Consider the following 25,862-nt stretch of genomic DNA (forward strand, 5'->3'; position numbering starts at 1 on the left):
ATAGGCAGGGCACCAGTCACAGAGAGACCTCCCAATTTGGAAATGACATTAAATTTAAAATCACTTGCCGACAGCAGATTTTACCCATAATTTTCACAACTCCTTAAAAATTCCAGGAAAGAAAACCTAAACAAGTTATTTAAAAAGATAAATAAATTGAAAACATATGAATCTTAAAATTTTAAGCTTGTGCTGGAAAACTTAAAGCGAGGTTAAAAAAAAAGGAAAAAAGTCTCAAATCCGTGGTAACCTTTGTTGCAAATATTTATTAGTAAAATTTAAAACTGGCAAAAAAGGCAGCATTTTGTAGACAGTGAAAAATCCATGACAAATATATCTTCTTGAAAACAGAAAAAGACAATAGACAGGCAACCTTGTTGTTCTTGTTCACATTTCCAGTTACAGCAACCAATGCCAAAAAGAAAAAGAACAGAGTTGATATAATATCACAGCCGAACAGAAAGACAATCATTGAATGAGGTTAAAGATTATCAGGAAATCTGCTCCGTCAGCTTTCAGTAAGTTTGGTCTTGGCAAAGTCGGCGCTCAGTTTTCGCATCACTTCCGCATGGTTCTGCCCCGCCAGCTCCTGCCTCGCGTTTCCATAATTCTCTTTGACGAATGTGGCAAAAGCCGTGGGAGCTCGCGGCTTCGAAGGAGTCAGTAAGATCAGCTGACCTGTGCAGAGGGCACACACAAACTTCTGTGTGTCCAGTGACTTGGAGTGGCGGCCGATCCTGCGAGGAATCATAAACAGATAACTTATAGGCATGTGTGTACATGGTGAATGGTTAAAACAAATTCAAAAGGAAACGATTTTTGTGGTGTTAATTAGAGATGCACCAATCAATCATGCAGAAATTGGCCAACTTTCCTTTGAAGCTATGATCCGCTATGGGTGGGCCAAATAATGAAATTTGTTTTATTATAATGCCTCAAATCTAAAAACTTGCAGGATTTTTCACCAGTAACATGTAGTTTGATGCAATTTAATGTGTAATAAAAACCAGAAAAATGTAGAGAATATATTTTTTACTGTATAAATGTAGATAATCTTTTAATTCCTGTTTTTTGTTGGATTCAAAACTAATAATTTTGTCAAACAATTTCCTGAACAATTTTTTAACCTAATGATGGCTTAATGTTATACTCTTTAGGAAAAGAAGAAACATCCAAATTGGTAAAAACTGGAAACAACAGGTCAGACATCAAAAGAAGACAGGAAATGCGGTGTTGGTCAGGAAAAGTCTGATTGGTGCATCTCTAGTGTTCATTAAAAAAAAATAAAAAATGTTCTCAGACTTACGTATTCTGGCAGCGGGTGCACTGATACTGGAACTTGTACTTGATGTCATAACTGTGGCAGCGCTTCACCGTGGGCAGCTCAGGATGCACCACCATGGCTTTGCGTGCATACAGCTTCCAGAAGTTTCCGTGTCCGTCCCTCACGCCGTTTATCAGCCAGGTGGCAGCATGGCACATTTCATGGATCAGCGTGTCCCTGAGACGATCTGGGACGGGCAGGAAAAAAAAACATTGAACTGAAGTAATGGCCCTACATGCTACATGTTCATTCATCATGTTACTGTAGATCATGTTTGAATGACTGAATGAATCATGAAACATAACTACAGAACATCCAACTTTTAGGTACATCACCTGCAGAGTCGCAGACTTTCTCTGACAGCTCGATGCGAGCGTAGCGATTCCCTCCACCTTTCTCCTGCCCTGTGATACAGTAGCCTGCTGTTTTCCGCATCTTTTTATTCCAGGTCACCGACATCTGGGTTGGAAGCTAAAAGTGCCGATCATCGACATATAATGAAAGTTATTAATGACAACACACCAAAGTCAAATTGTTTCCCACATTTTTTTCTTCTTAGATTACATTAGGAAAAAAACAAGAAAAAACTTCCGAATATATATCAGCTGACAGATTAGCTTTGCAGGACGCAGCATTTTCAATGAATAATAAACATTTCTAAAATAGTCATGCCTTTCTATGCGTTCTTTTTAAAAGTTTGTTACAACTAGGCATTTATCAGCAACAGGAATCAAGGTATACCAAGCAGCACAGGCTGTAACCTGGAGGCCCAGCAGCTACTCAGTATCTGGTCTGACTGCAATTAAACCAAACAGACAAGCATTAACACTGTAGACTTAACTATTTGTTAATTTTTTTTGCAAGTCATTTTATTGTTATCATAACATAAACTAACACTACTGCATCTATTTCTGATATTATGCAGCCCTGATGTGCACCAAAACCAAAAACGTTCAATTTATTTCCATTTGTTAATATTTGAACAAACACATCCTCTGATGCACTTTGGGTTTAAAATAAATTAGATACAAATTACATTTGTTTTAAAAGCACCACCTAGAAAAATTTATTACCTTCATTTTCTGTTTCATTTATAACTACTACGTTCATCTATATTTTTTTTTTTAGATCTTTGGGTTCAATTCAATTCAGTTTATTTATATAGCACCAATTCACAACACATTTCGTCTCAAGGCACTTCACAACAGTCAGGTACATACATTACAATTAATCCTAATCATTGAACAGTGCAGTCAGATTCAGTTATTTATTCAAATTGGATAAAAAGTTTTTCTGTCAAAGGAACCCCAGCAGATTGCATCCAGTCAGTAACTTGCAGCATTCACTCCTCCCAGATGAGCATGTAGAGACAGTGGACAGTCACTGGCGTTGACTTTGCAGCAATCCCTCATACTGAGCATGCATGTAGCGACAGTGGAGAGGAAAAACTCCCTTTTAACAGGAAGAAACCTCCAGCAGAACCAGGATCAGTGTGAGCGGCCATCTGCCACGACCACATGGGGGTTTGAGAGAACAGAGCAGAGACACACAAAGAATACAGAAGCACTGATCCAGGAGTCCTTTCTATGGGAGGGAAAAGTAAATGTTAATGGATGTAGCTCCTTTAGTTGTTTCACCTAGAAAGAAAGAACAGATAAACTCTGAGCCAGTTTTCAAGGATAGAGTCTGAAAGAGAGCACATATAATTACTTAAAGTAAAAGCTCAGTCAATTTCCATGTCTAGGAGAGAGAAAGGGTTAAACACTGAAAGACAGGGCTATGTGGATCATCTGTAGAAGGTGAACATAAAGTTGTTGCCTGCAGAAGCTCGGACAATGCCCCTCTCTAGAAAGGTGTCACAGGTAGACACAGAGCCAGGCCGGGTGTAGCTTCTAGGAAGAGAAAAGAGAACAAAGAAGCACTGATCCAGGAGTCCTTTCTATGGGAAGGAAAAGTAAATGTTAATGGATGTAGCTCCTTTAGTCATTTCACCTAGAAAGAAAGAACAGATAAACTTTGAGCCAGTTTTCATGGTTAGAGTCTGAAAGAGAGCACATAGAGTTTGTCACATTAAAAGCTCAGTCAATTTCCATGTCTAGGAGAGAGAAAGGGTTAAACACTGAAAGACAGGGCCAAGCTTGGACAATGCCCTTCTCCAGACAGGTGTCACAGGTAGACACAGAGTCAGGCCAGGTGTAGCTTCTAGGAAGAGAAAAGGGAACATAAAGTTAAAAACTGAAATAACAGCAAATAATCCAAAATTGGAGAGTAGTGTGAGAATGTAGCGAAGAGGATGAAAGTGGTTGTTATGTCCTCCAGCAGCCTAAGCCTATAGCAGCATAACTACAGAGATAGTTTCAGTTCAGATTATTTAGTTAAACGGAGCTTATTTACAACAATGTCGTCTCAAGGAACCCCACAAAGGGTCCCACTGATGGTCATTGTTATACTAAAAACCACAAGGATTGGGATACCTCCCTCTGTCAGACTGATTATAACCACTGGAAAAGAGAAGGGGTCATACAGGTAGCAGAAATGGAGGGTGTGTTTGCACCTCAACCATAACTGAGCCGGTTTAGGCTAAACCTGACTCCCCCTTACTCCAACCAACAGGGAGGGAAGAAGACGGATGTAAAAAATAAGGAAGATATCTCAGGATAAACTAAGCCACTCTAACTATAAGCTTTATCAAAAAGGAAAGTTTTAAGCCTAGCCTTAAAAGTAGACAGGGTGTCTGCCTCACGGACTAAAACTGGGAGCTGGTTCCACAGGAGAGGAGCCTAATAACTAAAGGATCTGCCTCCTTTTCTACTTCTAGAGACTCTAGGAACCACCAGGAAACCTGCAGTCTGAGAACGAAGTGCTCTGTTAGGAACATATGGAACAATCAGATCTCTGATGTATGATGGAGCTAGATCATTAAGGGCTTTATATGTGAGGAGGAGAATTTTAAATTCTATTCTGGATTTAACAGGGAGACAATGAAGGGAAACTAAAATAGGAGAAATATGATCTTTCTTTTTAATTTTCATCAGAACTCTTGCTGCAGCATTTTGAATCAGCTGAAGGCTTTTAACTGCATTTTGTGGACATCCTGATAGTAGAGAATTACAATAGTCCAGCCTTGAAGTAACAAATGCATGGACTAGTTTTTCAGCGTCACTCCTGGACAGGATATTTCTAATTTTGGAAATGTTCCAGAGATGAAAGAAGGAAATCCTAGAAACCTGTTTAATATAGGATTTAAATGACATGTCCTGGTCAAAAGTAACACCAAGGTTTTTTACTTTTTTACCGGAGGTCAATTTAATGTCATCCAGGTTAAGTGATTGACTAAGCAGTTTTTTTTTTTTAAAGACTCCGGTCCAAAGACGACAACTTCTGTCTTGTCTGAATTTAGAAGCAAAAAATTTAAAGTCATCCAAGTTTTTATATCTTCAAAACATGCTTGTAGTCTATCTAACTGGTTGGGCTCATCAGGATTTATGGATAAGTAAAGCTGAGTATCATCAGCGTAACAGTGAAAATGTATCCTATGCTGCCTAATAATTTGACCTATTGGAAGCATATATATAGTAAAGAGAACTGGCCCAAATACTGAACCCTGTGGTACTCCACAATTAACCCTGGAATTTAAAGATGATTTATCATTTACATGAACAAACTGGAATCTGTCAGACAGATAAGATTAAAAATCTAAATCCTAAAAAGGCAGAATTCAAACATAAAAACACTTGTCAGCCAGTAAAAGCCAGATTGGAGCATCTCTACTTAAACCTGAAGACAGCATAAGTCACCAGAGATTTTTAGAGATCTTAATCTACTCCTAAAGTATGGATCCACAATCAAATAAATACAAACATTTCTAAAGAATGTAAATGAAAGCAGGAGAAATAATGAATTCAGATTACCTTGTTTTCGAATACACTAGTATTGTAGAGGTGGAACAGTTTGCTTGTGAGGTCTTCCTTATTTGTCCTGAAAATGGATCCAGATGTAGAACCGGGAGCTGAGAGAGACTCCAGGAAGCAGCCAGGGATCTTACACACCCCAATCCTAGAAAGAAATTAGTCCAAATCAGTCTCTGCATATCTAATAAACATGACAACATAATGATTAAAGGAGGCAACATTTAGGCTTGTTGTAGGTGGAGGCAGGGGTACCTGCTCATGGTAGCAGGTCTGGGTTCTGTCTGACTGCCTTTAGGCTTCATGATGGATGACTTTCCTTGTGTTTTTACATCTTGAGGTTTCTCCTTTATCGGTTTCGAGCTTGGTGTTGAGAACGGTTTCACAGCAGGAGCTGAGACCACAAGCTTTGTTTCAGCTTCTAACATTTAACAAACCAAATAAAAAAGTAAGATAAGAGAAATCCACCACACAAGCTCATCAAGGGTCAAATGCCTTTACCTTTGGTGGTCTTTGGGTTGAATGAGTTGCTGGAGAGATGGTTTTTCTTTTTCAGCCTCTCCAACAGGGATGCAAACTCCTCCTCAGAACCGCTTGACTCGTCCAGCTTGGAAGGTGCTGAAAAAGTGCGCTTAGGCGAAGTCGTTAATGTCCGAGTGTTGCTGGGAGGAAGGAGCAAAGCAGAAAGACTCGGGAGAAACGGTGACACTGGCGAAGTATTCTCTACCTCCTTGTTTTCACTCTTTTCAGATTTTTGTTGAGGCGTGGGCTTTGAGTGACGGGTCTTCCAAGTACTCCTCATTAAAATGTTATCTTCATCATCGTCCTCACTGTCGCTAAAGAAGACTGGTGAGTGAAACTGGGCGAGGGGTCTTCTGTATGTACGCTGTCCTGCGGGAGTATTGATCTTCTGAGGAACTGCAAAAATAGAAAGCATTTATCCAAATTGTAAATTGCCAAAGTCTTGTCAAACATTCTCCATCCAACCTGACTGAGGCAAAGTTTTAAAAGAATGGTGTATTTAAAGTTAAATGGTTCAGATTTGAACTTTCCTTTTACTCGACAAAACCTTGTGTTGATTAATCACATAAAATTGCAATAAAAGATATTTAGGGGTTTGATTGTAATGTAACACAATGTAAAAGAGTTCAAAGAGTACCGATACTTTTTCATGGCACTGTATGCACAAACATGACTGGATTCAGATTTAAAACCAAAGGCCTAAATAATATTACCTCTTAAGTATGATTTTGTTTCAAGGAAGTCATCATCAGATGAGTAATCGTTCACTATGAAGTTTTTCAGGCTGTTGGACAGAAAGAAACAGTAAAGTTTTGTAGCATTATAAAACAATGTTTCAATTATAGCGCAATACATCAAAAACTGACCCATCTTCACTGCTGCTTTCAGCTCTTTTCTCTGCGTTGGTAGTAGGGGTTTTCACTTTCTGCAAAACTTCAAGTTGTTTAAAGAAGAAATATGAGAGAATGACAAGATCTCCCAGCTAACTGTAGTACATTTAGACAAAATAAGCAATGGACTTACATGTCTCAAAGCCGTCTTCATCATCTGAGCTCTCTATAAGAACATTTGAGCTGAAATAACAAAAATGACTCATTTTCCACACTGATCACTGAATCAGAGAGAAAACAGCCTTATAAAAGGTCTTGCTTTGTTTACCATACCTGGCTGTCTTTGCAGCACCGCAGGGCTTCTGTGGCTTAGTTTTTGCATTGGGTGTAAAGTTTTCCACAAGAACTGATACAAAGAAAATGCAAAAAACAAAATATATATATATATCATGCAGAAATCAGGATTCGCCCCATTAAAGATTGTGCAATAGATATCACTCACACTTATCAAACTCTTCATCACTGGACTGGCTCGGAGCCGTTTTATTGAAGGCACATCCTGATCCAGCACTTGTCCCAAAATGACGCGTCTTGCCAATCATATGCAGCAACTACAAAAAAAAAACAAAAAACATAAATATCCAATAAATGTTTTAAATTGCTTATTCTACCAGCAACGGCGGTATGTGTCGTGTTCGCCACGTTTAAAAGGTAACCTTTTTTTCCGTTGCGTCCAGTCCCTCGTCCATCCATCCCTTATTTCTAGCAACCCTTTCAAACATCTTGCAGAGGTCATCGTTCATATCCTTCACTCTTCTGAGGACAGTACCACTGTCAACATGGGATTTAAAAAACATACCACCAAATATTAACTTTCAATTAAAACCTATGGTTTATCATCTGTAACTATAGGCCCTGCAGCGGCATATTTGGGAGGAAGAAAGTGTTAGCATATCCGTTAGCAACCTGCTGCTACCTAAACACTCATAATGCTAAAGCTAGGTGGAAAATGATTTAACCTAAATGTGCGACTCCATTAAAACACGAAATATCTGTAAACTATAATTACCAAAGAGACTTCTGGTTACAAATGTAGACGAAAATACGGGTTGGCTATAAGACGAATGGTAAATTTAAATCGTGCGCAAACATTACGTCAGACGTTGTCATGAAGATATACAACCAATCAGCGCAGGTTTCAAACAAGACGTCATCCCGTGTACGCCTACCAACACGTATGGCTTTTTAAATTTCATCTATCGCTGTCTATTGGCAGGTGTAATATAAATTAGGCGTCGTCCATAAATTCAGTATATTGTTCTCTCACTCAGCGAAAATCTTTAAAGATTTTCTGTTCAGGCCTCGTCTGAACACAACAGTATATCGTGCCGCGTGTGTGAGTAAAATGGACTTTAGAGAACAAAAGTGGTTTTAGGCCCATTATATCTACAACACACAAACAGTGGCTCCATCCGTATTCCCTGTCCCTGCTAAATAAAAGCATTCCCACTTCATGATGTTGCCAGTACTGTTTTCAATGTGTCCATGGTCAGCTGAGTGACGTTTTCCTCTACATGTAAGCCAAATAGTTCAACATTTCTCTCACCTGCATAGAAAACTCTTTAGCCATTTGCCTCAAGACTAATGGTTGGGTAGACAGATTTTCCCGCCTGCGCTGCAGCTCGCCCATAATTACCATGGGTCTCTTGGATAAATGTCCTTTTCGCGCAGTTTAGGTGGACGGCCATGTCTATGTAGGTTTAGTTGTGCTATGCTTCTTAGCAGATTATGGATTCATGAAAATGTTCATAGATGTTAAAAACTTTAAATATTGTTCAAAGCCTAACACTACTTTCAACTTCTCCACAACTTCATCCAAGACCTGTCTTTTGGACTCTGTATAGTAATTTTGGTCTTTAAACACTGCAGTATCTTCACCTATAATCCTCCATCCTGATGGGTCACATGCACCAAAATCTTCCTTGTGATGTTCAAAAAACAAAAACTAGTGTTCTTGTGTGCAAGCTCTGATAAAAAAAAAAAAACACAAACACAGGCTGTATCCTTATTAATTGTCATTGTGTAAAACAACTGAGAGCAAAACAATTTGGTTTCAATCTCCATTTTTTATTTACGGTATATGTAGAGACTTGCAGCTTCACCGACAGCACAGTTAAACAATAAAAAACAAAAACGGTTTAGAAAATACTTACCAATCCCATTCCTGGTATGTGTTAAAAAACTAAATCTATTAGGAGATCATTTTGATGCTTTAATTGATGTTTAGTCGCTTTCCAAAATAACTTTTTTGTCCAATCAATTAGAACAAACTCAGTTTGACATCAAAAAGGACAACACCTACAGAACAAATTCTTTGACTAAATCAATAAATGTTGGCATTTTTGTTTTGGGAGGAAGTTTTTCAAAATTCGCACAATTACTTGTTGCAGCCATTTAAGAATAGCTTGCATAAACAAAACAAAAGATGCAGTTTATGTCTCATACTTGCTTGATAAAGCTGACGAAACAATTTAAATGGTGTAACATTGTCATTTTAAAACGTACAACACTCTTAATCTTTTTCTAAATACAACAAGTAAAGATGGCAGGGCATTCTCTCCACAAGCTGCGATTAGTCCTGTACGCATGACAACGGGATTAAAAGGAAATCCACTGCTCTGAAGTACCGAGGGAAAGCAAGGTATTCACAACCTTCTCATGCTCACAAAGTACACCAAGTGTTTCAGTACAAGAGGCTCAGACAAGTCGCCTGAAAATGTCTCAGGGTTCATCTGGCTCATCGGATGACAAACATAATGGGACTCCAAGCGTAATCATGTGTGAGTTCTTTCAAAGTAAGGGTTCCAGTTTGGAGTAAATGAGAAATATGGAAACAGTCCCTGAAGGGGAGGGAGTTTGAGTGAAACCTGACCATTCGAACTAGGCTGCTGATCAGGGTTAAAAACAGTTGGGATTTAACATTTCAGGCGTTCTCGCTGGCCTCCACTGTTTGGTGTTTGACCAAGTGATCTGGCTTGCTGCCGTTGCTGTGATGCTCCCACATTTGCAGGTAGAGCCTTTCCAGGTCTATTGTGTACTGCTTGGTGTTGAACAGGGGGCTGCAGATTCGGTGTTTCCAAACGCATGCTCTGATCATCTTCAGGCTGCAGGAGGGAAGAAAAAAAGTTTCGATATTAGATGCAACACAAAACTTATTTTCTTTTAAAAAGTGGTCATAAAAATGTCTACGTACAACTCCATGTCAGATCCCAGTTTGACGGCTACGTCCTCATATTCCTGGCGAGTTTGAGCGATCAGCTCTGGGCAGCCCAGGCAGTTCAGTTGTGAGGCAGCCACACGGGACGCAAGAGTCTCACCTACAAGCAGGTTTTATTCAAAAGACTGATTCAATTCTAAAATGTCAATTTCAAACAAAACTGTTAAATTAAATTTTAAACAAGCTTCCTCACCTGGCATAGTTACCATAGGGGTTCCAGCCCAGAGAACATCCATGCCTGTAGTGTGACCGTTGCACAGAGGAGTGTCCAGGCACACGTCAGCCAGCTGGCCTCTTCTCACGTGCTCCTCCTTGGGAGCCACGGGGGAGAAAATAACGCGAGATGCCGGCAGGCCCATGTTCTGAGCGTACTGCTGGATGTTTGGTTCGCCGACAGCAGGGAAGCGAAGAAGCCACAACACACTGTTGGGCACACGTTTCAGGATCTGCAGCGACATGGGAGATTAACAACATGAGCATAAATGAGCATATTCTGTAATGCAAAAACAGAACAAAAGAGCAAAGTGTACCAGAGTCAAATTCCTTGTTTGTATGCACGAACTTGGCAATAAAGCTGATTCTGATAAATGTACACGCTTTTATAAAGCTAAACTGTTAGTTTGACATATATTCAACTTACATTGGCCCACATCTGGAGTGTAGGAGGATCAATCTTGTAGAGCTGGTTGAAGTTGCAGTATACAATAGAGTCCTCAGGCAGACCATACTGGGAGCGAGTTGTCACCACAATGGTCCGCAACACCTCCTCCCCGGTTGCAGCTTTATTATTGATCTAAAATTGGGAACAAGGCAGTGTTGTCTTAATGCTTTTGTCCTCAGCTTTTTCAACAAGACTGTCTAAACTGTTTAAGTCAAATGGTACAACAGAAACGCGTTGCTCATCCATCGCTCAATTTTCTGCCACACCCACAGACACCCTTCTCTCCACCACAAGCAAGCCTCATTTTAGATCTAAAGCAGTAAACTAAACTCAGTTCTGCATCTGCACCAGGGATGGTCTATTTACACCTAAAACCTCACAATTTGATGATGACAGAAATGATAGACTATTAAAAGAAAAAACATCTCTCCCATTATCAAAACAAGCTACTTCACTGAAACAGCTACAATTTCTCTATAATCATTAAAAATGGCCAATCCATAAAATTTACTCTTTCCTATTTGAAAAGACAAATGCATCCAGTAGCCATACCTGTGTGGTGGCCAGTCCGTTGCTGACTGTGAAGTTATTGATCGTGACCTGGATTTGGCCTTGGTTGATCATGTTGATGATTGCCTCTGCTGCTGTGTTCATGGGAATCACAGGCATGGACAAGGCTCCGTTTGCGTCTCCGGCAGCAGGATCCTGGTTGTTGTCACACTTCATCTGGTCAAAGGAAAGTTTCAACTTAAAATATTTGATTCACTAATGAACACAGAATGTCAACATAGAGCCAATCAGAACTGATATATACAAATGATGCCAATAGAACCCATGGGCAGAGATGATTTGTTTGTTTCTCATCTTATATTGTAAACCAAAACTCACGATTTCTCCGCTGATCAACTAGTTTGGTTATTCAACCGTCAGAAATGTTTTTTTTTTTTTTTAAACACACCTTTATCACTTTGACATCCGGCAGACTGTCCAAGAAAGCTTTCAGATCAATGCCGTTGAGAACAATCCGGTTGTCAAAGATGTGTCCGTTCGATTTGAAATCAATAACTGCCTTTTTCTGCAGATTTAACAAACAATTGTTACAACCGTTTCTCTACAACAAAACACTGAGAACTGGGGCAACATGGGGGCGCTCGACACACCTTGAGGTGAGGGAACATGTTGGCATGATCTCCAATGAAGAAGGTGTTGGGCATGTAGGCCAGTTTTTCAGAGTACTGTTCAGCTACTTCAACAGGAGACGTCTCCTTGTCAGTGATGATGTAGTCCATGAAGGGAGCACCACTGGTTCCAGGGTAACCAAGCCACATCGCCTGTTCGGAAATGTGCAAAAACAGCTGTTTGAGCTTTCTTCAAACTTACTAGGCTACAACTACCCAACAGAAGGCAACCTGGGACATTTAGGTTCCTGGTTTATTCCTGTACAGAAACATATATGTCAGAAGCTCACTTGGACAGGGGCAGGGCGAAGGGCGAACAGCTCATTGCGGGCTCCCTTTGTGTATCCGTTCATGTTGACCAGAATGTGGATCCCGTCCTGATGAATACGATCAGCTGCCTTGCCATTGCAAGGAATCTAAAACCGAAGGACAATTATACAAGGAAAAGCATTTTTTTGGTTTTCGGCATCAATCGTAAAAGTAAACGATTGTAGGATTGCTATTCAGGTAATGCCGTCCTAACGGCTTTTCAAGCATTTTAAGAGATAAAATAATTACTAGGAAGCACATTGTTTCTACACCTTTTTCCTGTTCAAAATCCATGGTTTTCCAGACTCAAATCGGAAAATAAAAAAAAGAAATCCAGTCCATTTAGTGATATAAATGGAAAAGTCTACAATTAATTTGCTTTTCAGGTATTTCTACCAAGGTGACACTTTGAATATGAGCAGATGGACGGATAAATGGATGGGAAAAAAAACAATGATGGACAGACAGATGAAAAGACTGATACAACCGTAGCAATGTAATAGGGAATTAAGTCTGAAAATACTAATGTTTTCTATACTCCGTTTTATTTTTTCCATATTTATCCAGACTGGAACCTGAAAGCATTCTCCAGCTCTGAAAGGTTACCTGGGAGAGGTCTGTGAAATGATGAGCTTCTGCAACCACTTTCACGCGGAAGTTGGTACCGTCGTCAGGACTAAGAGCGTAGCAGAAAACCTTTGGAAAAGAATTGCAATGATACCATTTAGGCAACTCCACCCATCAACTTCTAACAAGAGATCCTGAAAAGTGAAACATAACATTATGTACCTCAAATTTTTCAGGATTGTGCATTCCTGGGATGGACTGCATCAGATGAGAGGTTGGGTGGTTGCCGAAGTCTGAGCTGACATAACCAATGCGCAGGCGACCGCTGCTGCTCTTCAGGTCCTTGGGGTGCTCAAACGCAGGTTTGTGTAGTGCATTGATCTGTGGAATAAGGAGCAATGTTAGACCACGTATACAGCAGAGAAGAAAATTCTAACACAACGTTTTCTGACACAAGGCAAAAATCGAGAAAAATAAACCCCAACCCTCCTTTCAAATATTCCGCCATAGCAACCAACCAATTCACCAACAGTACCCTCTACCCTTTTGTACCAAGTACATAATGGCTTACCTTCCCAATATCCCTACATCCCCACATCCCGGCCCCTCCATCACCAACCACCCAAAAATATAATTTAAACGTTACTTGCTTTGATCATTGCGAGTACCTTGTCCAGGCAAAGGTTTCCGTGGCGTTCGGCAATGGCCTTGCGGAAGCTGTGAGACAGCGGGTAAAGCATGCTGTGGTGTGGGTGCACCGAGGGCAAGCGGTTCTTTTCCAGCTGGTCGGCCACGATGCTAACAAGCTTTTTCATCCGCTCGTCGTAATCTGTCCAGTCACACACAATCTGGCAAAGTAAGGAAAACAAAAAAATTCATGTTTAGAGCTTTCAAAACTAAATGGTGAATTATATTGTATATAAATAAACAGGATTATACACACCTGCAGGCAATGAGCCAAGTTGCAATAAGCATCAGGGAAGTCTGGCTTGAGTTTCAGAGCTGTGCGATAAGATGCAATGGCCTCTGGGATGTTTCCAGAATCCTAATGAACACATTAAAAGGTTAATTTAAAAGCTGCAAAGCAGGTTTAATGTGCTATCAAAGTCAGATTTATTTGAACTCCAAGTTTGAATTAAACTCTTAATGTATCATTGTTCTTGTGAAAAGAATTGTATAAACATCACTATAGAAAAACATTGAAACCAGAAAACAGCCCCACCTTGTGGATAGAGGCCAAATTGCTGTGAGCGTCAGCAAAGGCTGGGTTAATCTGGATGGCACGAGTGTAGCACTGTAGCGCTCCCTGAACATCTTGCATTTCCTTCAATGTATTGCCCATGTTGGAATAGGCATCAGCAAATGTGGGGCTGATCCTAAAATTAAGGCAGACATTAACACAGGTGTAAAATATAAATATGAGACTACACATCTCCTGTCACACCAACAGAAAAAGCACAAACCTTATAGCCTCCTTGTAATGCATGAGGGCCTCCTGGAGTTTGCCCTGCTGCTGCAGGACACTGGCCAGGTTAGAGTGAGCTGCAGCAAACTCTGGGAACACCTGAAGAACAAAAACACAAATAGGTTACTGTGTTCACAATCCCATCAAACCAGTTCACAATAAAAAAAAGAAAATAACATTTAACAACTTACTTCCAAGGCTTTTCTGTAAAGCTGAACAGCTTCTTCAATGTTGCCCTGCTCACGCTTTATGTTGGCCAAGTTGTTAAGGGAGTCGGCATGTGTTGGACACAGACGCAAAGCTGTGTTGTAACACTCTTCTGCTTCAGACACCTGGTCACGACAGACAAGTCGTATTTAGAAATTGCTGACTGGTACAAGTAGGACCAGAAAATACTTAAAATATGAAGAAAAAACAAACAAAGGGCACATTACATTGCCTTTCTCTTTCAGGGCATTAGCCAGATTGCAGTAGGCATCAGGAAAGTGTGGCTGCAATTCAATAGCGCGGCGGTAGGTGTCGATGGCAAGGTCAATGAGTCCCTGCTCATAGTAGACACAGGCCAGGTTGCCATGGACGACAGCATGGTTGGGACTCAGACTCAGGGCTCTCAGGTAGGCAGCCACAGCTCTGAAAACACACAGGCTATCTTTAAAACCTCTGCTTTGCACCAGTCTACATGTTACCAAGTCCTATAAAAACTAATCTTTTTGAATATGCTTTGTGCTGTTAAACAGGTTTAATCCTTCTGGTAAAACTTTTGCTTTACCAGTTCCGTGACAGCCCTGAATTAAATTGCACTAACATAGGTGTGATGTATTTGCTTTGTCTGAACACTTGAATGTGGGAAAACAAAGCTACACGATCAAGGCAAACAAAGACAAACTTACTTGATGTTGTGCTTGGCTTTTGCTTTCACCAGTCCAGTTCCCGTTCTAGACAGAGGCTAGCTCTTGATCAGCACCACCCTGTTTCACTGTCAAAACCACTATTTGCTGAGCCAGAGGAAACCGTTTTATCAGAGGATATATAAGTGCGCTAATGAAGACCAACACAAGGCTGCAATACCAAGGTCCCATTTTTTTTAACTTGAGTTAGTTTCTGATAAAGCTGTTAGAAATGCTAAAATTAAAAATTAAATCAGGACTATCTGACTGTTGGACTATTGCCTCTCAAGCACTGAAGTGCAACTTAATGCACAGTATGTAGATTTTAAACTGAATTTATAAACGCTCACTGCAGATGTGTTCATGAACAATATCATTTTGTTCAACTTTACCAGCTCATGTTTTCTAAATCCTAACGCATCCGACTCGTGTTTGAGGCCGTTTCTGGAACCAAGGCAGATGTGTAAACTATTCAAAAACGTTGATGTTTCGGTGGATAAAGCAAAAATGTTTGCTTTCATAAAGGCTGTGGAAGAAGTAGGATCCGTTTTGGGTGATCTTTTAGACTCACCTGTCAAAGATCCGGGCTTCTTTCAGAACGTTGCCCAAATTGATGTATGCGTCAAGAAAGTTTGGGTCCAGAGTCACTGCCTAACATTAAAAATAAGCAAAAAGCAAATTATATATAAAAATGTATTAATTCCAACATTAACACGAAGCAGTTAGAAATATCTCAAAACACAAAAACAGAGTTGCTAATTGTCCATTATAAAATTCCACACTTTTCCAGCCCAAATTTTTTTTAGATTTGGCCCAATAGATTTTACAACATTCTGGAAACTTATAAAACATAAATATAAAACATTTACCTTAAAAATGTTTCACTATTGATACTACAAATCCTGAAATAATGACAGATTTTGTCGGATTAGAAGCCAACTTCTGCCTTCGTTGGCATCTAAATTATGATGCTTACATTTGTTAAATCAATACCAAAGCCTCAATGCACTTAACTTTAAAATATTGATTTCGTAAATAAAACAAAAATAAAAATAGCTTTATCAATACTTTGGCATCTTACCCACCTTTGATAAAACTAGTAAGACCCACTGGTTCATATTAAAATGATTTTTAAAAGGGAGCCATAGGTCTGAAAAGCTTTGAAATATAAAAACTATTTGTCTCCCAGCTACAAGATTAATAGGTAAAATATAAATAAATCAAAAAGGCACCTGATTTTTAGAAATTAATTTTTAAAATCTTTTACAAGACTTTTGAAAGGCTGTTGGGACCTTATGATAATAAAACTTTCACAATTAGGATCATAGTTACCTTTTCAAAGTGATGAATGGCAAGCCATATTTCTCCCTGGGCATTGAACACACAACCCAAGTTGCTCCAAGCCACTGCAAAGTTGGGCTGAGTCTCAATGGCTTTCAGGTAACAAGCCTTCAGTAGGTTTCCAATGAAAACCACAGGAAAGAGGACAAGAGGTAGAGTGGGGGAGGGATTGTAAAATAAAATAAAATAGATTGAAAATAAAAGCAAGAAAAACAAAAAGGGCAGAGAGAACAAAATTAGTGTCTATTCTCAAGGATTGCAAAAAGTGAGTCTACAGCATGGGCTCGCTGGCGCAAAAGTCTGCCGCGCAAAGCTGCTTTGCTTTTTCCTACGCTGCGCGGATCCAACCAACACCTACATGTAGGCCCTCGTCCTGCAGTTATGACCACATTTTAAAATATAGTGGCATATTAACTACTCACACCTGGAGTTATACATTGAAGTAGTATATTCAATATAAGGCGTTAGAAAAACAAATTAGCATGAACATCCAATACTTATGTTGGCATAAAACCTCACAACCGTGGACGCTGGCCAGTTAGTGCAGGTGATGGTCCCTGTAAAGCATGCGCAACAATCGCGAGCGCGCTGTATGGCCACAACCACAATGCACCACTTATCGCTGCTCGCATGACCTCGCGCCTGGCAAAGGTTTTACTTCGCTGCTGCTGCGCTTGCTTATTGGCCAAATGGGACAGCTGCAGACCACCAACCCCTGGCAGAGTAACTGCAACACCAGACTAGCCCACACTCGGCACCCAGAGGGTTGATCAGATTGAAGAAGGTGGGCTGTTACGGGCTGAGAAACAAACCAGGGGCAAAATCTTTAAGGCCCAGAGAAAGAGGAGTAAGGTTTGAGAGAAACATAAAGAAAACTGGAGAAATACTTTATCTGAGAGACAAAAGTCTTTCTCATTAAGCCAATTCTGACTGTCGATTTAGGTGCACTCGGGGGTGAGGCTGGTTCGAGCGGGGAGAGGTCCACAACCAACAGGCCAAATGGGATGAGGGGGATAAGGGTGAGCATGCCTGCGCTTTCCGCCATTTTGGTTGCTTGAAGGGTATCGCTGCGCAGCCCTTGCGCTACTGCAGACTCACAGCGCACTATCTGCATCATCATCAGAACGCTGAAACTCCAAATAAAGAAGGGAAAAACAAAATAAAACAGGAAAAATAACCAATATGTAAGAGTTAGAGGGTTCTTACTCGTTTTCTTTTTTCATTAAACACGACTATAGCTTCCATATCCAAGTGTCTTTTTATTTCATATAAAACTGGCTAATTAGTATAGCTTATTTTAAGAAATGCTTACTGTAAATTATGTTACTTTTGTTTCTTTTTGCTCTTCAAAGGAAGCCACAGGACAGAGGAGCTCAAGCATGAAGTGAGGTGGTTTTTCTTTTGTTGGCATTTACAAACCCGTTACCATATTTTTGGACTTTGTCAGAGTGGCGGTCGCAGCTGGCTGGAAGAAGAGGAGAGGACTGAGGCTGCCCTAGTGTTCCTTTCCGCCAGGCACCTACGCAGGAATAGTGTCACCCACCTGAAACCTTCTAAGTAACAGTATCAGTTGTGGAAAAAACCAAAAGAGACAAAATCAGAAAACAAGATCATTAGTAAAAGGTTTCAAACAATACATTCTTTTCAGCTATGGAAATAAAACACCAAAACACAACAACCAAACAAAAACATAACCCTATGCTTAGTTTTCAGTCATGCAATGAATGTAGCATTTCAAAGAAATCAAAAGGAATGCTTACGGGGTAACCGGGTGGGAAGAAAGGCTTTCATGTGAACAGTCAGTGACGTATGGTCAGACTTCCAGTTAACCTTCAAATTAGCTTTGAAATCAACTTACATGAGGGTGATTACTGGCTTGATCTTTCCCAAATGAACTGATCCCATGTCTTTGGGAATATTATTACATATTTAAAGGAAAGGGGAAAAAATATTATTTATTGCTTGTCTTTTACTTTCTAGCATTTTCATGAAATATATTTAAAACTTTGATTTCTTTATCCTGGCCTGCTTTCTTGAATCCTGGCCAGTGGGTAGAGAGAAAAAGTCTGTGGATTAATTACTTGTATCTAGAAGATTCCACAGTTCTGAAATAAAGAGGTCATCGCAGTTGCCACGCACGTTTCTGTCTTTCTAACCAAGCATCTGACGCAGGCGGTGGAGTACAGATAGTGAGCTGTCTGCTTGACACTTCTTCAGCCATTTTAAAAGACCTGGAGACTTCTCTTAGCGTTACACAATTGAAGAAACATCTAAAGGCTGTGGCTATCAGAATAGATAACCATCTGTATGAGACTTCAATCATCAGCTATGATCTAAAGCCAACTGATATGTGTTTATGAGTTAAATCTGTGTTGAGTGTGCTGCTGTGCAGATAAGGTAAAGCTGAACTGTCAGGAAGACAACTCGTAGCGCGTACAACCCACCAAACCTCAGCGAGCGCGCGGGGGGCGGAGCGACAGAGCTGGGGAGCTTGTGACTCCCTGATGCTCTTCCACACTCCTTTACCCCCCTCTAGCACAAAATAAGATGGCCTGTAACCAGAAGGACAACTCCATGCCTCCAGATTTGACCCAACCAAGGTAGCCACCCCCTAGAATAAACTATTTTCCATGAGACAAAATGAAGTGGTAACTCCAGGGGGAAAAAACCCCCACAGTCAGCAAACCAACATGAAAAGATAACCATTTAGCATTTTACATACAAAACAGGAGTATAGCAATTAGGTTATAAACCATCTTATCTTTTGCACTTCAAAGATAATCTAGCTTCTCATCAGTTCATATTTACTTGCAAGACCGAGCCAGCATTTTCCCTGCAATTAGGGCCACATAAAAATGTAGGGCTTATATTGGAACTGTTGGGTGAATTAAAAAACTCCAGCCTTTCTTCCTGAAAGGGCACGGTCTGACCTTTGCTAAAAGGTCAGCATACAAATAATACTGTATGGACAGACGTGTAAAACTTGCGGAAAAACAAAATGAGGCTGTCTAGAAAGTAATCATCGGGATTTTGTTTTGGAGTGCTGTGGTTAAAACCAGATTGCCTCATATGGACGCAGACTGATTGCAGTCCAATATTTCCCAAAGCACTTTGCTAAGATGGATTGTTTAGCTCACTGTAAGTTTTCTCTCCTTTACTTAGCTGGAGGCTTTGCTCAAAAGGAATTTTTATGCCGTTCAAAACATTAAATAGGAAATATGAAGAGCATCTATCTGGCCTTAGTGGGCATTTTACTTATAAAAGAAAGAAAAAAAACATAATCTAAAACAAAAACATGAACAACACATAAATACATCAGAGCCAACCCACTGTGACATACCTTAGCCTCTTCCAAACGTCCAAGAGCTTTCAGTAAATTACCGAGGTCACTACGCACACAATAGAGATCCTGGAGAGGGAGACGGATTTTATTTTTACAACTGAGCTGAACCGGTGACTACATTTTTTTAGCAACACAAATGGTGCTTTTACTTACCGGGTTATACTGTAATGCAGACACGTATGCCTGCACAGCCCCCTCCATGTCTCCTGCGGCCACCAGAGCTGCCGCCAGGTTGATGTAGCCATCAATGAAATCTGGCTTCAGCCTCAGTGCATGGCGATAGTGCTCTATGGCTTCCTGCAGCTGCCCACGTTCCTTGTACACGTTCCCGAGATTGGAGTAGGCCTCAGCAAGCATTGGGTTCTGTTTGATCGCCAACGTGCTGAAGTGAGCAGACCTGGAAAGCAAAAAGGAGCCAACAATGTTTATGCTCCAGTAGCTTTGGGCAGAAACAGCAGTGAACAAGAGGCAGAATGGAGAGGCTCATCTTAAGGAGGTGTAATTAAGCCCTTGGAAGCCCAACAGAGTTTGACATGTTGAGACATAGAAATGTGAGATTTTAAGATGCTTTCACCCACTTCTGCTAAGTTGTAGCAAGCGTGGCAAAGTAATATGAAGAACTGTGAAGATAGACAAGATGTTGAAAGAGAACAGGGATTCTGAAGGGGCGAAAGGGGCAAAAAAAGTAGAACTTTTAGCTGATTTAATCTACGTTGTTGGTCTCTGGCCAGCAACTCCATGCCAAAGGATCCATCTTGGCACTGTTCCATTTTCAAGCAATAGACTTGGGCTGGCTATGGTTTCAGCATAGGCAAAAATGGTCCAATACATCATTTCTATGGTTTAAGTCATTAAAATGAGATGTAATAGACTTTGTACTGGCTGTATGGAGCTTAGGTTCCCCTGACCACCCCTATGGCTGCACACTGCCAGTCAGCTGAGAAAAAAGGCTACTACTTACAGGAAAGAAAAGAAACAAAAGCTCTGATATTCTATATAATATGTTCTAGCAGCAGTTGGAACATTTTTGGCTTATATATTGCTGGCATATTTAGGCTTACATTTTTTCGGTAATGCTACCATGATACTGTGAAACTCTTAGAATATTTGACTTTAACAACCTCAAACCAGCCGGTGCCTAAAGCATCAATTGTGAAAAAAAAAAAAACTAACTGTGGCTAAAATTCAGTAATTTATGTATTCTCTGTGCACATCAGCCTGAAACTTGCGGCACAATTCCCAGTGTTTCTGCCTTTACATAACCAAACTAACAATTCAAAATTGTCCCTATAACAAATAAGAGTAGTGATGCAGTGTAATGTGTGAATGTTTTATCCTGTCATTAAAAACAGTCTAATAAAAGGCCTTGTGTTAAACTGTGAAAGCAAGACAACTTTCAGGAGCCTAGCCCTCATCACATGCCTTGAGAGCCAAAGAACACCACCGCTACCTTTTACAACCACAGGGGAAAGTAGAAGAAATCATTAAATATTGCATCATAAGTGTATTCAGAGCATATTCCAGTTCAGTTGTGTGCACACAAACCCAGAAGCCCCATTGCTGTCAGCTACCACCACACCGCATGTTCAGTGTGCATTAAGGCTCTATAAGTGATACCTGTCAAGTCTTCGGCACTGGAAATGGATGGAGGACAGAAGCAATAACACGCCTGTGTTATCAGGCTCCTGCCTCCATAGCTGCATGCAGTGGCGCTCAGCTGCCTCAAAATCTCCTGACTGGTACTCGCGGTGCGCCAGTTCGGCCAACCCTTGGAAGGAAAGAATACGTTTTGTTGGTTCTGGAGCACCAACACAGGCCAAGGAGGGGGGAAAACAACACGTTAGAGGTGATGGAAGGAATGAAAACAGACAAATGAAAACAAAAGGATGAGAATGTTTCCATTATAAAACAAACTTAACTCAAGGAAATTAAACTGGCAACGAGCAAAATCAATGTAAAGTAAGGCAGTGATGTTTGACAAACTGAAATCTGAATCATTTTGGGATTATTTCAGTTTCATGTACACCAATATTAGGGCTGCAGCTTTCGATTACTGTAGTAATCAATTAATCTAGCCATTTGTTTTCGATTAATCGAATAATCTAACAAGAAATACTCTTAGTAAATTAATATACCTCAATAAGTAAGCATTTAAAAACAAAACAAAAAAAACTTTATAGCACATTTTAAATGCATTGTAAATGGCAAAAACATGTAAAAGAATAAACTCAATTCAATGCTCAGAACATGTCATTTTAATAATCAAGTCTTTAAATAAAGTAATATGGCAATGCATTTTGTTGCATGTTTCAAGGTGCATTTGTGAGAACATGAACAATGCTTAGGTGAAGCTAAAACTACTCCACTTGAGCTGTTCTGGATAGAGCATATTTATAGACAAGGAAGGTTTTTCATCTTAAATGCAAACCATGTATATTTTTGTACAGCTTTGGCTCAATTACCACTGTGAGTGGGTTGTTCTTTCAGCAAATAGTATGTTTTAGAGTGAGTATTTACACTACAGTTTACAATTATTTGATTACTGAAGTAGTTGAAGATTATTTCTTTAATCGATTAATCACAATTTACCCGATTAAATGTTTCATCCCTAACCAAGATATAAACCAGGGTTTTATTCATTAAAAGATGCTAAAGTATTTAAACAAAGACAAAAAATGTAAATGTGTGAGATTAAACAAATAGAGGGAATGGATGACGTACAGGTAAAAAATAAGCATTTTTTTTTTACTCTTAGCCAAACCATGTTATTATAAATATTCATAGTTTGTAATGGAAACAAGGAATATCCTATAATAATGGTGAATATCACAATAAGATATGACTTGCGATAAAACAAACACTTTAGTTTTGTAGTTTCTTAATGACTTAACCACCTCTTGACCTTCAAAACCCTTTTTATCCTACATTAAACAACAAGTGTTAAATATTTACAGGCATAAATAGCTTATGGTACTAACTAACATTTACTGCACTCCAGTCAGTTCTCTGCAACATGCATAGTGCATCCAGTCACATTGCGATAACAATGAACTTGCCATATATTGTGCAGCCCTAATATAAATGCATCTGAATTTGTAATATTAATAGAACTTTTTTTTTTTTTTTAAATGGGGATTTGCATACAAAACCTTCTGGGAAAATATACATTTTGCACCATGGAAATATAAAAGTACAGCTGATGTTTGAAAACTTTCCTCAAAATGTTTCCCTACAGTTGACACCATTAAACGACTGTGGTTAATCAGGTTTCTCTGGCAAGGTGTGGTCAAAGTTTTGGAAGTGAGCCACAGTTCAAACCCATACTCTGACTACATCAACTCAAAAGTATTTGAAATTAGAGTTTGGTAGGTTTAAATTGGAGAAGCCCCATTTAGGATGTTCCTAGTTCCCACCGACTACTGGTCTGCCTTAAGGTCTTAACTACCAATTCTTGTGTTTGTTTTCTAGGACTCAAATGCATGAAAGACAAAAATGTGCTACAGGTTAGTTGATGGAGTTAAAAAAAAGATTAAATTACAAGATTATCCGAAATTATGCATCAAAGCATACCCCTAACCTGATGTTATAGTAAATAAAGTTCCTGATTTCATAACTTTTTTTTAAGCAAACTAACCTAAAACAAAGACAATACGTTTTAATTCAAATGTCCAAACATACAGGCTTAATAACATCCAGTGGCAGGTATTTCTAAGACAATTACATAATTATGACTAATCTAGTATAATACAATAACATAATCCCCACGTGAAATGCAAACTGGTTTAACTGGAAAGAGCAGCATCGAACACCTGCATGTCTTACTCGACCATAGATATTAAATATTAGAGATACCATAGCTGTAGACCTTGGAGACAATTAAGTAATCATGCTTTAACACATAACGACGGAGGTTTTAAAAGCTTTATACAAACACAAAACACTAGTTAAAACAGGTGCGAAGCGTTCAGTGACCGCAGTGCAGCGTAACTGCTTTGGGATGAGAAAAAAAAAAAAAATGTAATGCAGAGCGATTGGTGGCTGGAAAAGTCACCGCCATCTGCAGCATCTGCGTCACACAGTGTCTACACAATCAGCTTTATTAGCAAAACCCTCATTAACAGATCCCACAGAGCGTAAATATTGGTTTCTCAACCCCCCAACGTTTAATTTAGGAAGTCGTTTTTGACACGCGTGGAAATGCCACATCCTTAAATGCAGTCCCTTTCGATACTTTAATAAAGAATATCTAAAAAAAAAAAAAAAAAAGACTTGCGTATCTAATATACAAATTAGCACAGAGTTAGGCTTCTTATTTGTTAAAGTGACAAATAGAGACCATAAGATACGTTAAAAGCGATGCTAACAGATGCTAATATACTAGGCCTGCCTTGCAGGTCGCTCCTTGTGTAGAGTTAAATAAATCATTAAACCTCCGTAGCTGAAAGCCAACTTAAGGAACCTTCCGATGGCTTCAATTAATGACATATTTTACTATTTTAGTTCAAATTAAATATTGTAAATCTGTTTAATTTGCCCAACAGCATGCTAGTTGCCGTTAGCCGTATGTGAGAGATACAACCAACCTGTGCTGTCGGCCACATTTCCCACTGAACTCGCCATCTCCTCGGTCTTCGGGGATTGCACGTTGGTCGTCAACTCGTCTTCTAACAAATAACAGTTTGAGAGAAAGTTTGGACTCTCTCTTCTGTTGTTCCCTAGCTTGCGATAGGAAAACACGTTGTCTGTCTGATTGGATAAGGTTCGCTTCCAAACCTTTCTGACTTCCCACTCTTCATGAAATAATTTAATGTAAAAAGATTAGCTGTAACTACTATATCCTAAGATAATAATGGATTGTTATTATCTAAATTTTCAATATAATTTAGTGAGTTGTTGCTAAAAGCATCTAAGCCTAAGATCGCTCTGCTCCACAAAGCAAATATTGAACATAAAATGGCGAAATGGGTGGATCTTGTTTTTGAGACAAACTAGGTCCTAAAATCACCAATACAAGAAACGTTGCAGGAATTATAATAAATTGCACATTTATTTAAAGAACATTACTGTAACGACAAACTTAAATTGCTGCTTTCCTAATTGTGATAAATAAATTCACAAAATTAATTGTCGTCGTAAACCTATTCTGCGGAAGAACACATTGGTGCAGTGAGACAAAGCACGAATGCTGTGGAGAGCACCGGAGCACATTTGCAACATGGCGCTTAGGCGTAAAAAACAGGTTAAAAAAAAAAGAGCATAGAAATCAGAGCAATCAATGAAGTCCATTACAAACCTAGAGAAAAAAATATTTATCTCAAAGTCGAGCATTCCACATTACACAGGTCCTTACTGAGCATCCATATATTATGATATTTTGCTCTATTTTGTTCTTGGCCTCTATCAGGTGGCAAATCATCCTCTTTCTCTGTATCTATCTACTTCAGCATCCTCAGCTTCACTGTCACCACATCCAGTAGACAATTCTTCCTTTTCTGAGTGCCATTTACTTGCATCGTATGCATTTGACTTAAGTAGGCGTACTAGTTTTACTATCCCCCACCACACCATCCTCCATTTTTATACCATGCACCGCATTTCAGCCTTATAAATTAAAAATACCCTAATTGTAGCTCGCACAAATAAACTAATCGGCGCAAAATATAGTTTTGGTAACCAAAAACAGCAAGTTACACTGCAATAACAAAATTAGTTATTATTGCTATGACAATTACATCTGTGATCAAAATGTCAATGGAATTGTAGTCAGTGATGCAGGACGTACACTGTATTAGACATATTAATTGCAATTTCCTACCAGCACTAAATGAATACTTGGCTTTGTTAAGAAATATATTACTCCCTATTTGTAAAATGAAGTTACCGTTATTTATTTTACAAATAAGTGTATCATACTACAGAAGGTACCCCGCCTCCCGCCCACAGACTGCTGGACACCAGCTTCCCCGCGTCCCACTATGGAAGAAGCGGTAGAAAATGACTGACTGGTTTCAGTATGTGATACATTGTCATTGCTCTGTGTTGTAAATATATCCAACACACGATCAGGTGCCACGATGAAGAGATAATTAGTGTCATCCACTTCATCTGTCAGAGGTCATAATGTTATGGATGATCAGTAAATGTCAATAATAGCCAGTCTAATTCATATGTGCTGGACCTATAGGTTGCCTTTTAAGCAGACATTGTGTAGATTTTAGAATCACCAGCAGGGGGCAACCTATGTGAGGCA

At 39.5% G+C, this 25,862-nt stretch overlaps 2 protein-coding genes across 4 annotated transcripts; both read right to left on the minus strand.

Annotated features, from left to right (window-relative positions):
- Positions 1 to 246: 246 nt before the first annotated feature.
- Positions 247 to 7,809, minus strand: gcna (germ cell nuclear acidic peptidase). Of its 2 annotated transcripts, none has more exons than XM_047352864.1 (13): positions 7,654 to 7,809; positions 7,301 to 7,415; positions 7,087 to 7,195; positions 6,918 to 6,990; positions 6,778 to 6,827; positions 6,621 to 6,687; positions 6,468 to 6,538; positions 5,734 to 6,150; positions 5,488 to 5,653; positions 5,236 to 5,380; positions 1,660 to 1,795; positions 1,307 to 1,511; positions 247 to 737 (listed from the first exon to the last, which is right to left on the minus strand). In XM_047352864.1, the coding sequence occupies exons 2-13, from the start codon at positions 7,385 to 7,387 to the stop codon at positions 509 to 511; spliced, it is 1,755 nt and encodes a 584-aa protein (XP_047208820.1). In that variant the 5' UTR covers positions 7,388 to 7,415; positions 7,654 to 7,809; the 3' UTR covers positions 247 to 508. The 2 variants fall into 2 exon arrangements, with proteins under 2 accessions (XP_047208820.1, XP_047208821.1); XM_047352865.1 differs by having other exon boundaries at positions 7,301 to 7,419; positions 7,654 to 7,764.
- Positions 7,810 to 8,690: 881 nt separating this feature from the next.
- ogt.1 (O-linked N-acetylglucosamine (GlcNAc) transferase, tandem duplicate 1) lies at positions 8,691 to 24,552 on the minus strand. Of its 2 annotated transcripts, none has more exons than XM_047353026.1 (22): positions 24,196 to 24,552; positions 21,230 to 21,380; positions 19,766 to 20,009; positions 19,610 to 19,678; positions 16,261 to 16,377; positions 15,500 to 15,579; positions 14,476 to 14,671; positions 14,233 to 14,373; positions 14,040 to 14,140; positions 13,799 to 13,952; positions 13,520 to 13,621; positions 13,245 to 13,424; positions 12,799 to 12,957; positions 12,616 to 12,705; positions 11,991 to 12,116; positions 11,683 to 11,853; positions 11,481 to 11,597; positions 11,075 to 11,248; positions 10,502 to 10,654; positions 10,055 to 10,307; positions 9,838 to 9,961; positions 8,691 to 9,748 (listed from the first exon to the last, which is right to left on the minus strand). In XM_047353026.1, exons 1-22 carry the CDS (start codon positions 24,230 to 24,232, stop codon positions 9,568 to 9,570), a joined length of 3,120 nt encoding a protein of 1,039 aa, XP_047208982.1. In that variant the 5' UTR covers positions 24,233 to 24,552; the 3' UTR covers positions 8,691 to 9,567. The 2 variants fall into 2 exon arrangements, with proteins under 2 accessions (XP_047208982.1, XP_047208981.1); XM_047353025.1 differs by having other exon boundaries at positions 21,230 to 21,410.
- Between the last annotated feature and the right edge of the window lie 1,310 nt (positions 24,553 to 25,862).

The sequence above is a fragment of the Girardinichthys multiradiatus genome, chromosome 23 (genome assembly GCF_021462225.1).
Source record: "Girardinichthys multiradiatus isolate DD_20200921_A chromosome 23, DD_fGirMul_XY1, whole genome shotgun sequence".
Classification (NCBI taxonomy): Eukaryota; Metazoa; Chordata; class Actinopteri; order Cyprinodontiformes; family Goodeidae; genus Girardinichthys; species Girardinichthys multiradiatus.

What these genes read in the sequence shown, in the direction of transcription:
- ogt.1 (XM_047353025.1), bottom strand. Translation starts at nt 24,232, where the DNA reads ATGGCGAGTTCAGTGGGAAATGTGGCCGACAGCACAG. An exon ending in CCATTCATCACTTTGAAAAG is followed by an intron (nt 15,580 to 16,260) that starts GTAACTATGATC and finishes TTTTAATGTTAG; the next exon opens with GCAGTGACTCTGGACCCAAA. An exon ending in ACTTGGCTCATTGCCTGCAG is followed by an intron (nt 13,425 to 13,519) that starts GTGTGTATAATC and finishes TTACTTTGCCAG; the next exon opens with ATTGTGTGTGACTGGACAGA.
- gcna (XM_047352864.1), bottom strand. Translation starts at nt 7,387, where the DNA reads ATGAACGATGACCTCTGCAAGATGTTTGAAAGGGTTGCTAGAAATAAG. An exon ending in TGATGAAGAGTTTGATAAGT is followed by an intron (nt 6,991 to 7,086) that starts GTGAGTGATATC and finishes TCTTTGTATCAG; the next exon opens with TTCTTGTGGAAAACTTTACA. An exon ending in TGAAGACGGCTTTGAGACAT is followed by an intron (nt 6,688 to 6,777) that starts GTAAGTCCATTG and finishes AACAACTTGAAG; the next exon opens with TTTTGCAGAAAGTGAAAACC.